This window comes from Emydura macquarii, unplaced genomic scaffold (assembly GCF_026122565.2).
Source record: "Emydura macquarii macquarii isolate MOO-44397 ecotype Brisbane River unplaced genomic scaffold, CSIRO-AGI_Emac_v2 contig_2205, whole genome shotgun sequence".
NCBI classification, from domain to species: domain Eukaryota; kingdom Metazoa; phylum Chordata; order Testudines; family Chelidae; genus Emydura; species Emydura macquarii.
Window position 1 is genome coordinate 18,959,754 of NW_027132342.1, and position 12,485 is coordinate 18,972,238.

The 12,485-nt window shown below is 41.7% G+C and overlaps 1 protein-coding gene across 3 annotated transcripts in view; it reads left to right on the forward strand.

Annotated features, from left to right (window-relative positions):
- XRCC6 (X-ray repair cross complementing 6) overlaps nucleotides 1-10,009 on the forward strand; it is a 20,961-nt gene extending 10,952 nt beyond the window's left edge. For all 3 annotated transcript variants that reach the window (XM_067559590.1, XM_067559589.1, XM_067559591.1), the window contains exons 7-13: nucleotides 841-1,027; nucleotides 2,577-2,745; nucleotides 3,583-3,744; nucleotides 4,993-5,122; nucleotides 6,480-6,580; nucleotides 7,939-8,052; nucleotides 9,481-10,009. In XM_067559590.1, coding sequence (XP_067415691.1) covers nucleotides 841-1,027; nucleotides 2,577-2,745; nucleotides 3,583-3,744; nucleotides 4,993-5,122; nucleotides 6,480-6,580; nucleotides 7,939-8,052; nucleotides 9,481-9,680 — 1,063 coding nt within the window. In that variant the 3' untranslated portion in view covers nucleotides 9,681-10,009. The remainder of the gene's footprint in view (nucleotides 1-840; nucleotides 1,028-2,576; nucleotides 2,746-3,582; nucleotides 3,745-4,992; nucleotides 5,123-6,479; nucleotides 6,581-7,938; nucleotides 8,053-9,480) is intronic.
- The last annotated feature ends 2,476 nt before the right edge of the window (nucleotides 10,010-12,485 follow it).

Genomic DNA, 12,485 nt, shown 5'->3' on the forward strand with positions numbered 1-12,485 from the left:
TACTGTATATCAATTATTTCTTTCCCAATTTACATAACTTCAAGGGCTCGCTCAGCTGAAGGGGCCCACTACTTCAGTAAAAAGAATTTAACAGTGAGATTAAAACTGTGATTAATCATGATTAAAAAAATTAATCTTGTGAATAATTGTGATTGATTTTTTAATCGCTTGAAAGCCCTTATATAAACAAACACCTCCCTTATTCACACTGTTGGCATTGACCTAGTTGCAGCAACACTTCATTGCCCCCTTTTGGGGACATCCCTCAAGCTCTTTAACTCTTGTGGAGTGAGAATCCTATACAGACATTATCTTTAGAAGAAGGGAAATGCTTTGCCTCACTCTCTTGCTGTTCTCAGTTTCTAGGTTATCTTCTCTTTTAAACCTTGAATTTTTTCCCCCTAGAGGCATGTTTTTGCTATTGCATTTTCTTGAATTGGTTTTTTCTAGAAGTTTTGCCTCCTGCTCTATCAAAGGAGCTGGCTAAGAGTTCAAAGGGCAGCATTTACACTCAGCATAGGAGTGGTGCACAGTTATCACTAGTGGGCCTGCCTTGTGCTCTACCCCACTGTTGCTGCCCTTAAGGGTAAAAAGAATGGAGAAGCTGTGAGTTCTGCTAAGTGGCTTGTGTTAAAAAGCTCCATGACCCAGGACTGAGAATCCTGCACAATGTCTTCAGAGAAGCAAAATTGCAAGGTAATATTTTCATTTCAGAGATGCAGGTGGTGTTGGGAAGCAAATAAAGGTGAAACTGGGGGAATAGACTGAGAAAGGTGAGAAACCTTATTTATGAAAAGTGTCCCTGTAGAAATCTGAAGTCTGTCTGCTGTTTCCACACAGGTTAAATCTCCACCTGGGCAAAGACCTGTCCCTCACTGTAGGTGTTTACAACCTGGTCCAGAAAGCTTTCAAACCGCCTCCAGTAAAGCTTTATCGGGAAACCAACGAGCCTGTGAAAACAAAGACTCGGACATTTAACCGAGAGACAGGCAGCTTGCTTCTACCTAGTGATACCAAGAAGGCTCAGGTAATGTACTCCCTCCACTTGTTCTTCCTGGAGTTGCAGGAGATGCAAGGACATTAAGCATCTGAACAAACCTGCTGCTTATTTTTTGTGGCTTTTTTAAGAAGAGCTGCAGAAAGGCAAAGTACCACTTGTTCGTACTGTTTGCATCTCTGCCCTCTTAGGGATCTTTTGGTCTTTGTCACATTCATAAGTTAAGCAGAATTTGAGTGAGTCATTGCTTGGGTGAGGCTCTCACAGGAGAAAACAGCTGCTGGTGGAAATGAGGCTGGGGCTTTATAGCGGGTGCTCTCCCTTCTGAGTCAGAACTGTATCATCTTGAAAGCATGACACTAGCAGCCCTTGTTCTGCTGCTGGTGCTGTCACTTGATGATCTAGTCACAGAGGTTTTGATCACTTATGAAGAATATCATGGAATCTTTAATTACCATAAGGTCAGGGGTATGAATCTCAGCATCTAGGTTAATTTCCAACCTGGGTAATTGTACTCTGCATTCCTAAAATTCCCTCTTAATCCTTCACTCCTCCTGCTGCCTTGTAGTATTGGTGGTACATAATGATTGCTCAGTTCAGGTGTAGCTCTATTTCAGGGCTAGATAAGTGATTCCTATATATGCACTGTCTGCAAAATACTTTAGGAGGCTCTGGAATGGAAGGCGTTACAGGAATATAAAGTTATTTTGTATCAATCCTTCTTTTAGCTCAAGATGCTGGGTTTTATTGTCACTGGACACCAGTTGCTCAGAACAGAAGGGTTTGGGGAGAAGCATAAGGCTGAAATCCAAACATTTCTCTTCTGCCTGACCTCTGTAGACTGGATTAAAGTACTGAGATTAAACACTGTTCTGATCCACTCTGTGACATAGACCAGTGCTTTCAACCAACATGTTTCTAGCAGATGTCTGCTTAGAGGAGAGGGTTATGAGAACACTCCTGTTACTGGGAATTTGCTGTAGATTTTCTTAGTCATTCACGCCCAGACTTCCTCCATAAACCATCCTGACAGGTCCCACGTTGAATGCCATGGAGTACCATGGAAACTAGCACAAAGGGATCCAAAATGTATCTGTGGGAGACTGCTGATGAATAGACAAAAATTAAACTTGTCTGAATGGCTGATTAAAAACTTGCAATTATAGAATTGAAAGGCGCATGAGATATGCTACATTGTGGGCAGTAGCATGACTGTCTGTCTTTACATAGGCTGGCCATCAGTCCTTTTAAGCTGCTGGCTTGTCAACATTGAACATATTTGGTATGTTCAATCCTGTGTGTGAAACCAGTTTGGATTTTGTTTAACCAGCAATGTGCTGGTATTTCTCCTCATGGAGAAAGGCATGGCAGCATCTTGCAGATCTTTCTTTTGAGCTGGAAAATACCTCCAGCAGGTAATCTAGTCATCTTCCCCATTCCCACAGTCCTCTTTTTGTCACTCCCCTATATGTTTCATCATCACAGAATTGATTCCATTGTCTCTTATGCCATCTCTGCTGAATGGGTGACCTCTCCATTCTCATAACTGTCTCTTTTTTTTTTCTTTTCTGTTCGTTAGACCTATGGGAACCGTCAGATCGTGTTGGAGAAAGAGGAGACCGAAGAAGTCAAGAGATTTGATTCCCCAGGTTTGGTCCTGATTGGCTTTAAACCATTGGTTATGCTGAAACGGCACCACTACATCAAGCCCTCCCAGTTTATCTATCCTGAAGAGTGCTTCATTAGTGGTAAGCAAAACTGGGAAAGATTGACTCCCTTGCAGTGCAATAGCAAACTAACTGACAGAGGAGTGGAACAAAGTTATCATTTGAAGAGGGACATGGGATATCTAGAGTTTTTATTTTTTTCCCTTGCCCAGTACAAAAGTTGAAAAGAGCAATAATGTGGGTTTAACTGCCACTCTCTGCTCCCCCAGTCACAGCTAATGGTCTCTTCCTTCCCCACTAGTGCTCCTGAGCCTGTTCTGTTTTCCATTCCAAGCAGCTAATCAAACATGCCTCCCAAAAGCTTTGCTTTTGTCATTCACTGCAGTATCTGTATTTGAAACCTGAGGTATATTGGCACTCAGTCAGAAAGGCAGGGACCATAATTGAGAGCTGTAGGATAGGAAATTTAGATTCAAAGGCAGCAATTATATCAACTAGCAGGACAGAGGCAATGCCAAGGAGGGATGTATGGGTTAGCAGCATTGGGAGTGCTGGAGTATTTTATAAGCAGATATAACTGTAGGGGGTGGAACCTGGGGCCCTTTGTTTCTCCCGTAACTGTGTTCTGTGTGTACCTGGGGTGGGAGGTAATACTGTAACTTGTAAGTGAAGAGTGCTTAAGATGAAGTAGTTGGTAGCATTCTCTTGCTCTTATGTTTAGGGGAGACCATGTAGTCATCTCAGTTTTGTCCTGTTAACATTATTTTTTTGCGTCCTGTTCTGGCCTCTGTCTGGAGTATTGCAGGTATCTTCAAAAAGAGGCAGACACTACAGTCTGTAATGTTTTGGGCCAAGTGTCTGTGTCCCAAGAGGGAGCAGGGTTCTTAGCCTGACAGATGTATGGCCTTTGTTGCACAGGGAGTACGACTCTGTTTAACGCCCTACTGACCAAGTGCCTGGAAAAAGAGGTGATGGCATTATGCAGGTACACCCCCCGCCGGAACACTCCCCCCCGCTTTGTGGCCCTGGTCCCACAGGAAGAGGAAATGGATGAACAGAAAGTGCAGACAGCCCCTCCAGGTATGTGAAGAGACTGAATTTCTCCAGATTGCTGCTTGAAAAAAGTTGCCCTCTAGAGAACATGCTCTATCCCTGCCAGATGCTGCCTGCTGCCTCGTGTAAAAATTGGGGAGAAAGTGACTTGCCTATCTCCTCTTTCTGCATGTCAGGAATCTGACACAGAACAAGGTGCTGATTGGTCTCTGGCCAGTTGCTCACCTGAAATATTTACTTTGCCCAGGTCTGCCGCAATATTTCAATTGGGGCAGCTTAAAATGGATGTCTGCCACTATGGATTTCTGATGCAAGGCTGGTATTGGCCTTGTTTAGTTGTGCCATGTTGTACCATGATGCACCTGTGTAGTGTGTCAGTACTTGCCCTGCGTAAAATAACATCCAAGTTCAATGTGGCTGCAAAATTTTTGCTCCCCTCCCACATCTTTGCTAACTGCTTCAGGTAACCAGCATCAGAATGGAGGAACCTCTTTCTCTGTTGGTTACCTAGAAGCCCCTATGCTTCCTTTAGTTTTGTTCTGTCCCTGGGTTCTTCTGAAGGTATTGAGTGATGATGGTTTTCATGTATTGATCATCACCGTTTACCAATTGAATGGGGTACTATGAGAGCGCAGAGGTAAATTATTTTGCTTTTCCTCACTTTTATAATTGGAGAGCCCTGGATTGGGGAGTTCAGGAAGAATAATAATGCTACTTGTATATAGTGTGTGTTTCTATCCAAATCACTTTATAAACATTAATTCCGTAGTCACAACACCCCTGTGAGATGGATGAGTGTTCTCTTGATTAAAAGATGGAGCAGGTGATGCAGAAAAGACAGGTGATTTGCCCAAGGCCACTGAGAATCAGTGTCAGATGGAATTACAACTCAGGAATCCTTAGTTCCTGCTCACATACTTAGATCATGTATCTCTAAAGGTCAACAGCATTGATTATTATTGGTACTGATTTACATTATGATAGTGCCCAGAGGCTCCAGACAAGATTGGGGCTTCATTGTGGTGTGTGCTGTTTGAATATACATGAAGATATTGTTGGCTCGTCAGAACAAAGACTATCTAAGAAATGTCTGAAAAGAGGGAAGAGATGGTGGTTAATTGTGCATTATTTACAGACTTGTATACAATATGTATCTGGCTAGCATGGGTAGATTTTCCTGCTAACTCAACTACCGAGCATCTTGGGCTTGCCTTTGACATGCTGTTTTAAGTTCAGGCTTTCAGATAACTGCTTTCTGGTCTCTGTCTGGTCTAGGTTTCCACCTAATTTTCCTGCCTTATGCAGATGACAAACGGAAAATTGACTTCACAGAAAAGGTCCCAGCCAATCAAGAACAGGTGGACAAAATGAAGGAAATAATCCAGAAGCTCCGGTTCAAGTACAGGTGAATGGAGGCCAGAGGCATGAAAGTGCAAAGCTATTACTTGCTGTGTTGTACAGTGTTCAGCAGCTGCTGTGGTATGCACAGAGGATCATAGACTTCAAAGCACTAGATTGACGAAACTGCAATTTGTAATGTAACTTGTGTGCTTTTTCTTACCTTTGCATGAGTCTGGTTAGGCTCTCTGGTGATCCTTGGACATGTCTACACTAAACATTGCATAAAACCATTGTTTGGAAATGCTTTGATCATGCATCACTTTTACAATATGGATGTCCACACACAACAGCTAAGCTAGATGGCTTCCAGGTGTTGATTATGATAGTTGGCTGCAAAATTTGAGAGCAGATCTTTAGGTCAGATCTGGTGCAATCCACGGTGATGTCTGCTCCAGTGTAGTCAAATCTCCAATACAAGTGTAGCTGCACTGGTTCAGATACACTGCACCCATCACTACGGTAAGTCGAGATGAGATTAATTAGTCCTAACTCCACCCTAAGGTGCAATGTCTCACATTTGGAAATTATCCTAAGCTCCTACTTCTAGGGGCCGAAATTGAGTTTATAATTGGAAATTAGCTGTGGTATAGGTCTCCACTACACTCTGCTTAGGTGTGTTTGTACTAAGTTAGGAGACTATTGCAGGGAGATTGATTGATTGCCTGAACTAATTTGTTAAACTGTTGCAAGGACAAGCAATATAATGCATACATTCCTGTGCAGTGGGCTATGACTAAGACGCTATATTAATAAACTAAAAACTAAGGCATATGTGTAGCAATACTTACTGACAGCCATTTGGCACCGCCCACACACAGTATGCCTTATAACAGTTATACCAGTATATTTTGGGACTCCTTTAACACATGTCCCAGGGGTCATTACACCACGTTCCAGAGACAGTATGTTTCAGTGACAGAATGAGAGAACCCATGTCTGATCTATCTGTAAGTCTAGCATTTTAGGATGTTTAAATGAGAACTACTGCAGCATAATTGTTAAAGGAGGTTATGCCTCTCCCTCTTAGGGAGGATCAGCTTCATAGTGCTCAGTTTAAAGGGGATGTGTATTTAGATATTTGATGTGTGGAAAGGGGCAAAACTGGTTTTGAAGTGTGGGCTGCTGTCATCCTCATTTCTTTCACATAAATGCATCATGCTTACAGCTAGTGACATGGTCACTACTTCTGCAGGCAGTAAGCCTGAGAGGAAACCAGTCCTCAACGAAGAGCCATTGGTGATGGAGGTGTTTAACTGTGCAGGGGAGGATGGGGAATTGATTTCTGCACTGGGGGCTCAGCAGCCCTATTTATGGGTTCTGCTTATACCTAGCATATGAATATTTCTGGGTTTTGTTGGCAGGAATGACAGCTTTGAGAATCCGGTTCTGCAGCAGCATTTTAAGAACTTGGAGGCCTTGGCACTGGACTTGATAGAGCCTGAACAAGCTGAGGATCTGACATGTGAGAATGATGAGTGGATGTAAAGAGGGTGGGGGCAGAGGACACTTGATTTTTCACTCTAGGTGTGGTGTGTTTCTAGAAAACATAAATGGATATGTTTTTAAACCAGTTAGCATTGTGCAATGCTAGGACTTAATTCAGACACACTTCTGAGTCTCTTTAATTTTGTAATTCTGATTCTGCGATCCTCCCCTCAAATAAGTACTTGTTAAAATGTCCCTTCTAGTTTTATTTTTTGGCTTTTGTTGAAAAACTGCTAATTATGTGTAGTGTACAAATGTCCACTTGGGACTAAATTAAGACCAAACTCATGTCACTTGTGACTTAGAGCTGAATACTGCCCTTGAACAGACTTGCAGTTCTCACTAAAATCATTGAGAGTTGTAAGTGGTTATTGAAGGCAGAAGCTGGCCCTGAACATAGATTTTGAATCTAGTATCTAGATGTCAAAAGCAACTGCACCCTGCCTTCACCAAAAATCCCTCATTTGATCTTAGTCATGGCCAATGAAAGTAAAGAGGAGACTGAATAACTTACCTTTTTGAAATGAAGATTGAACCATTTTCCTTAATGGCAAACTGCTGTTTGCCCTAAAGCTCGCTTCTGTAAAGGTCTAGTTACCATAGAACTCTGGTAAATGAATGGAATAAATTACTTATCTGGTGGATTTGCAGTGGAGGAATGATGCCATCTTATGGCCAGATAGAGCCTAGGTATGAGATTTTTCCCAGGGAAAGCTGTAAATTTTCTCATTGTTTTTCTGTATGTCTCAAAGTGTTAACATTATCTGTATTTTGGTAGTGCCTAACGATCCCATTCAACAGTCAGGACCCTGTACACTGTACACACACTGTACATACACATGGCAAAAATGATTTTTGCACCAAAGTGCTTACAATCTAATATGAGAGACAACAGGTAAATATAAAAAACAGATAGAGATAGCTGTAGGTAATAGCGAGATGAATTTAAAGCTGCAGCATACCTATTTCTCTAGCATGCTGTTATATTTTCTCTTACGTTTGGTCTGGGCATAAGCATGTCCATCCTTCCTATTTAAGTATACATGCAAGTCTAATTAGTAATAAGACATTACACATGCGCAATGCAAGTTAATGGTATCATCGAGTACTTTAACGTTCTCACTTCCTGACTCTTGTGCATTCAAAATTTGTAACTTATTGCATTAATATACTTTTTTGCATTTAATTTCTCATGTTTTCAAATGATAATGGAATGATAGTTACTCTGAGAGCAGTCATCTCTTGCTATACTGTAGAATATGATGGTGACATTTTCAGTCATGCTGGTTTCCCTGCTGGTTATGTTTTTGTGAGTATAAATTTCTCTTCTGCCAGTGCCTAAGGTTGAGGCGATGAATCATAGACTTGGTGATCTGGTGGAGCAGTTTAAGCAGCTGGTTTACCCTCCTGACTACAATCCTGAGGGGAAGGCTGTGAAGCGGAAACAAGGTGAGTGGTGGCGGGGAGCCTGCACTATTGTGACATGCAGCATTCTGTCCATATCAGTTATGTGCTGAGACATCTGCATTTCTCAGTTTCTCTCATGATTTAAAGAAACCTGTTGTGAAACAACTCTCGCTCTTAGACTGTTGGTTGGCTCCACGCCAAAATGGAGTCATACCATCTTGAATTGTGGTCTCATCAGAACTCTCAAGCTTGAAATAGCTTTCGGTCTAATTGGATCGTTTCTTGAATGGGAGATCTCTTAAGGAAAACCCTGCTTCCGGTAGGAAGTAATGTGGGTCAATAAATAGAGCAACCTTGCAATATTTTTGCTCATTTGGCCTAAGGTGAATATTTTTTTGGGACAGGCTAGCAAAATCCATTAATTTTTTTCACTTACTGATGGTATGGGTTAAGACACTGTGCCTGGGCTGCTAAATTTTTTTTGTAAAGCTGTAGTAGATTTCTTCCTTCAGAATAATGATGCTGTGTTCCACCAGGAACATGTCTTAATCACAATTACTGTGTACAGCTCATTCAAGATTCCATGGGACTTTTCACAAGAGTGGGGTGTTAACCAGGATTCCTAGCCAAATTCCATGTTGGGATTTATATATTCTACTGTGCTGTCCCTGTGAAAATCCCCTATAGTGTCATTTGGTTATGGAGTCTTTCCCATTAAGCCACAAACTGTTCTGTTGACTAATATATGCTGGCTAGCATATAAATATGTATATATTAATATGCATTAAGCACCAGTAATGTTAAGCACAGATATTGTAACAATGATGTAGCCTAAACTGTTTTATGCTATAATCCTGTTAATTTATTCTAAGTATCCTATATATCCTTGCATTTGCTGAAGTAAGGATTTGGCACAAGCAGATAGGAAACTTGTCAAAATCAAAATACATTTGTTCTATGTCTTAGTACAAGATAGGGAAGTTCCTGCATAGATCAGTACCTGAATGCTAGTATCCAAAACAAAAATAAGGGAAGAACAGAAAAACAAGTTAGGGAACTGAAGCAAACGGATGGGTTGAATTTTAGTGACATGTAAAGAAATGTGTAACTTGTAAATTCATATAAATAATACGAGCTGAAATGTGTAACTTGGGGAGTGCACCTTTTTCAGAAGGCAAATGTCATATCACTGCATGGGACTGCTCCTCAGGATTTGGTACCATATAGAACCTTTTTCCTGTACCATATTAATAAACCTAGCTGACATTGGTTATTTGATCTTCTATGATCACTCACACCAATAAATATAGCTGCTTCTAAGATGAAATGCAGAATCTAGAAATTTGCCATACATAGGCATTAAGCCATTGCTCATTTATTGGGTACTAGACTGGCATATGAAGTGTTGCAGTGTTTTCCCCATACTTACAGTACTTTTAATGTTGTGGTCCAAATTTCTCTTTCTAACAGGAGAAGGTGCTGGCCAAACAGAGAAGAAGCTAAAGATGGAAGTGTCCGAGGACGAACTTAGGAGCCATGTACAGAAGGGCACTCTGGGCAAACTCACTGTGCCTGTTCTGAAGGAAGCATGCAGGGTTTATGGGCTGAAAGGCAGTGGAAAGAAGCAAGAACTTCTAGATGCACTGATTGAGTATTTCCGCAATCACTAACCAGGAACTGAGGCCTTTAATGACAAAGGGGCAACTCTCTTCTGCTTAAAACTTCAGTCTCCTCACCTGGGTTGGGTCTGAGTTCAAGTCTGATGCTGGTAGAAGAAGGGGTGGAGAAGGGATCCCTTTTCTACATTCAATACTGTAGTCTCCAGTGGGGAGGAAACTTATTTCTTCCTTTTGGTGACAACAGATCCTCTTAGCAAATATGGGTTCTGCTGTTGGTAGCCAAGGGCAAAATAAACCCCATCCCACCTCTGTTCACCTACAGTTCAACTGAACACTGTTGTGCCTTGTTGGTGTCTGAATAAATGCAAGTTTGTTTTGTACCCTTACTTCTTTGGAACAGCAGGGATGGCATAAAAAATACGCTGTAATCTACAACAAAACTTGCTCATTTTAAATAAGGAAGTGGAATAATTTATGGTGGCAGATGAATTAGTTCTATATTGCTATCAGGCTTACCTCTCAACTGTGTGTGTTTACAGGAACTATAAAAGTGGCATCTTACTCTACTAATCAACTCATTAAACTTTCAGAGCCAAAATCATTATGCGAGAATAAGTTGGATTCTATTCTGCCTTTAGCATAATTAAAGTTGTCTAGCATAATTAAAGTTGTCTGCATATGCTGATAATGGCATCGGCAGAAAACTATTTAGTGCTGAGTAATAGCAGTTATTTAAAAAAAAAATTGAACCTTTTCCCTTTTGAACGCTAAGTTGCCAAAGAAGAAAAGGCTAAGGATCACTAGTCTCTTCTTAAACACTAAATATCAGGTCACGTGTTCCCTTGAGGACAGAAGAGGGATAGTGATATCTCAATAGGCTGTAGCCCAGATACTGCTTTTCCAGCCCTCAAATGAGGGTGAGTCAGATGCCTGAAAGTGGAGTCAGTGAGCAAGGACTTGAAAAAGGGCATGTTGATGTGGTTCCGCCTCAATACTCCCAACGATTTTTGGATCAAATGGGGACCTGTGACATGTAAATGTATTTTCAACTGCTAGCCCTTCACAGTACCCCTTTTTTAAAGTGTAAGACTAGTGAAAACACTTTTTATATGTAGTGAAAGAACCACATCTTGTTCTAGAAGACAGTGTGGCTGACTTAGCTAACTCTAGTGTAACCACACTTTAGTTTTTGTTTCCATCCTGTGGTCTACTCCTTTCTCCATGTATTAACAGGTGCATGGTCTATGGAACTTGGCCCAGAAGCAGAGTCAGGGTCTTGCAGGCCAAAGGGGATGAGGAATTATGGTGTAGAATGGGCTTCCACACCATGTAATAGTGATGTCAGGTAAAAAAATTGATTCAGACACTTTTCCTAATGAGCTCTGAGTTGAAGGGAATGTAGTTAGTCTGCAACCCCAGAAAGGGATTGCGCAATGTTCTTAGGTTGTAATTAATATACACTTATCTCATCAAAGGGTTTTCTGGTGCTCTCTCTCTAGTATCTGTGCACTGATGTAGGTAAATTACATCCTCATGGCACCTAAGTGGACTTCATGGTCTATTTTGCTCTTAGCCTTCTCCCAGTTGTCAGAGCCTCTGCCTGTGTTTTTAACAGACCCTTTTGTTATGTAAGTATTTAGCCAATAGGCTGTGATAATTGGGTTAGTTTATTTGCCTCTGCTTGCTTAGTCAACAAGTGAAGTCCCTTCACTCAAGAATCCTTTATTGTTGGCGCTCTAGTTGCAGTGCTTTAAAGGAGACAGTTGTAGTGTCTTGTAGGCTCTTTACATAGTGGTGGCTTTGAACACGTTCAGTTGTCAGAGATAAACCCCATTATAGTGAAGTGACCGCTCTGCTGTAGTTAAGGTTGAGAAGTTTACTGTTTAAAAGTTGACTATTCTAAGGGCTCTAAAAATTAGGGTTACCATATTTCAGGTTCCCACAAAGAGGACACTGCTGAGGATGGTGGAGGGAGCTGGAGGAGGGTACCTGAGGCAGGGGTACTCCCTGGAGGTGGAGTGTGATGTTGCTCCCTATCACAGTGGTAAGGGGGCTGGTGCAAGTCCAGGACAGCAGCAACAGCTGTCAGTCAGCATCTCCCTGTGGGACCTGGTTCCCAGGGCTGGAAGTGGGGCTTGAGTAGGTGGGATCTGGCAGCTGTAACTGCAGGGGATGGACCAATCAGGGTTCTTTCTGAGCTGCAGTATCTGCTCTGCAAAAATCCTGGACATTTCCAGTTATTTGAAAAATGCACCTGGACAGAGGATGGAGCCTCAAAAAAGGCAATGTCCAGGAAAACCCAGATATATAGTAACACAGTTTAAAATCCACATGGTAACACATTGTTTGAAATTTGCTGTTGCTTATAGTGGCGTGGGATAGGGTTAATGGTCTAAATTTGGGATCATTTGAGCCTGAGATCCAGCCTCTCTCAAAATCAGCTATTTACAAATGGTTTTTAATGTGTTGTGTACACCTCATGTTAGAACGCCAGCCTGGTGCATCATTAGCTTGAACCAAAGGGAATGAACTGCGCATGCAGCTAGAGAAGGGCTCTAACTGCCATAGGGCTTGCATGCAGTCTTGCCACAGTAACTCTCAAGGTGCCATACTGTCCTCAGTGAATCTGAACACCACCCATGTAAATTTGACCCTTACTCTGGGCAGTTTTCTGAGAAAGTGTGTTGTGCGTGTTCCTTTTGTGCTGCCTGGATGCTGACTCTTGGGTAATTTTGCCCAGAGCCCAAAATGTCTGGTTTGAGACAGATTTTAAAGTGCTCTACAATGCACGTGCAGACTCCCATTTTATATTAGAAGTACTGTCAAGAAAATTAGCATTAATTGAATAGAAGGAAC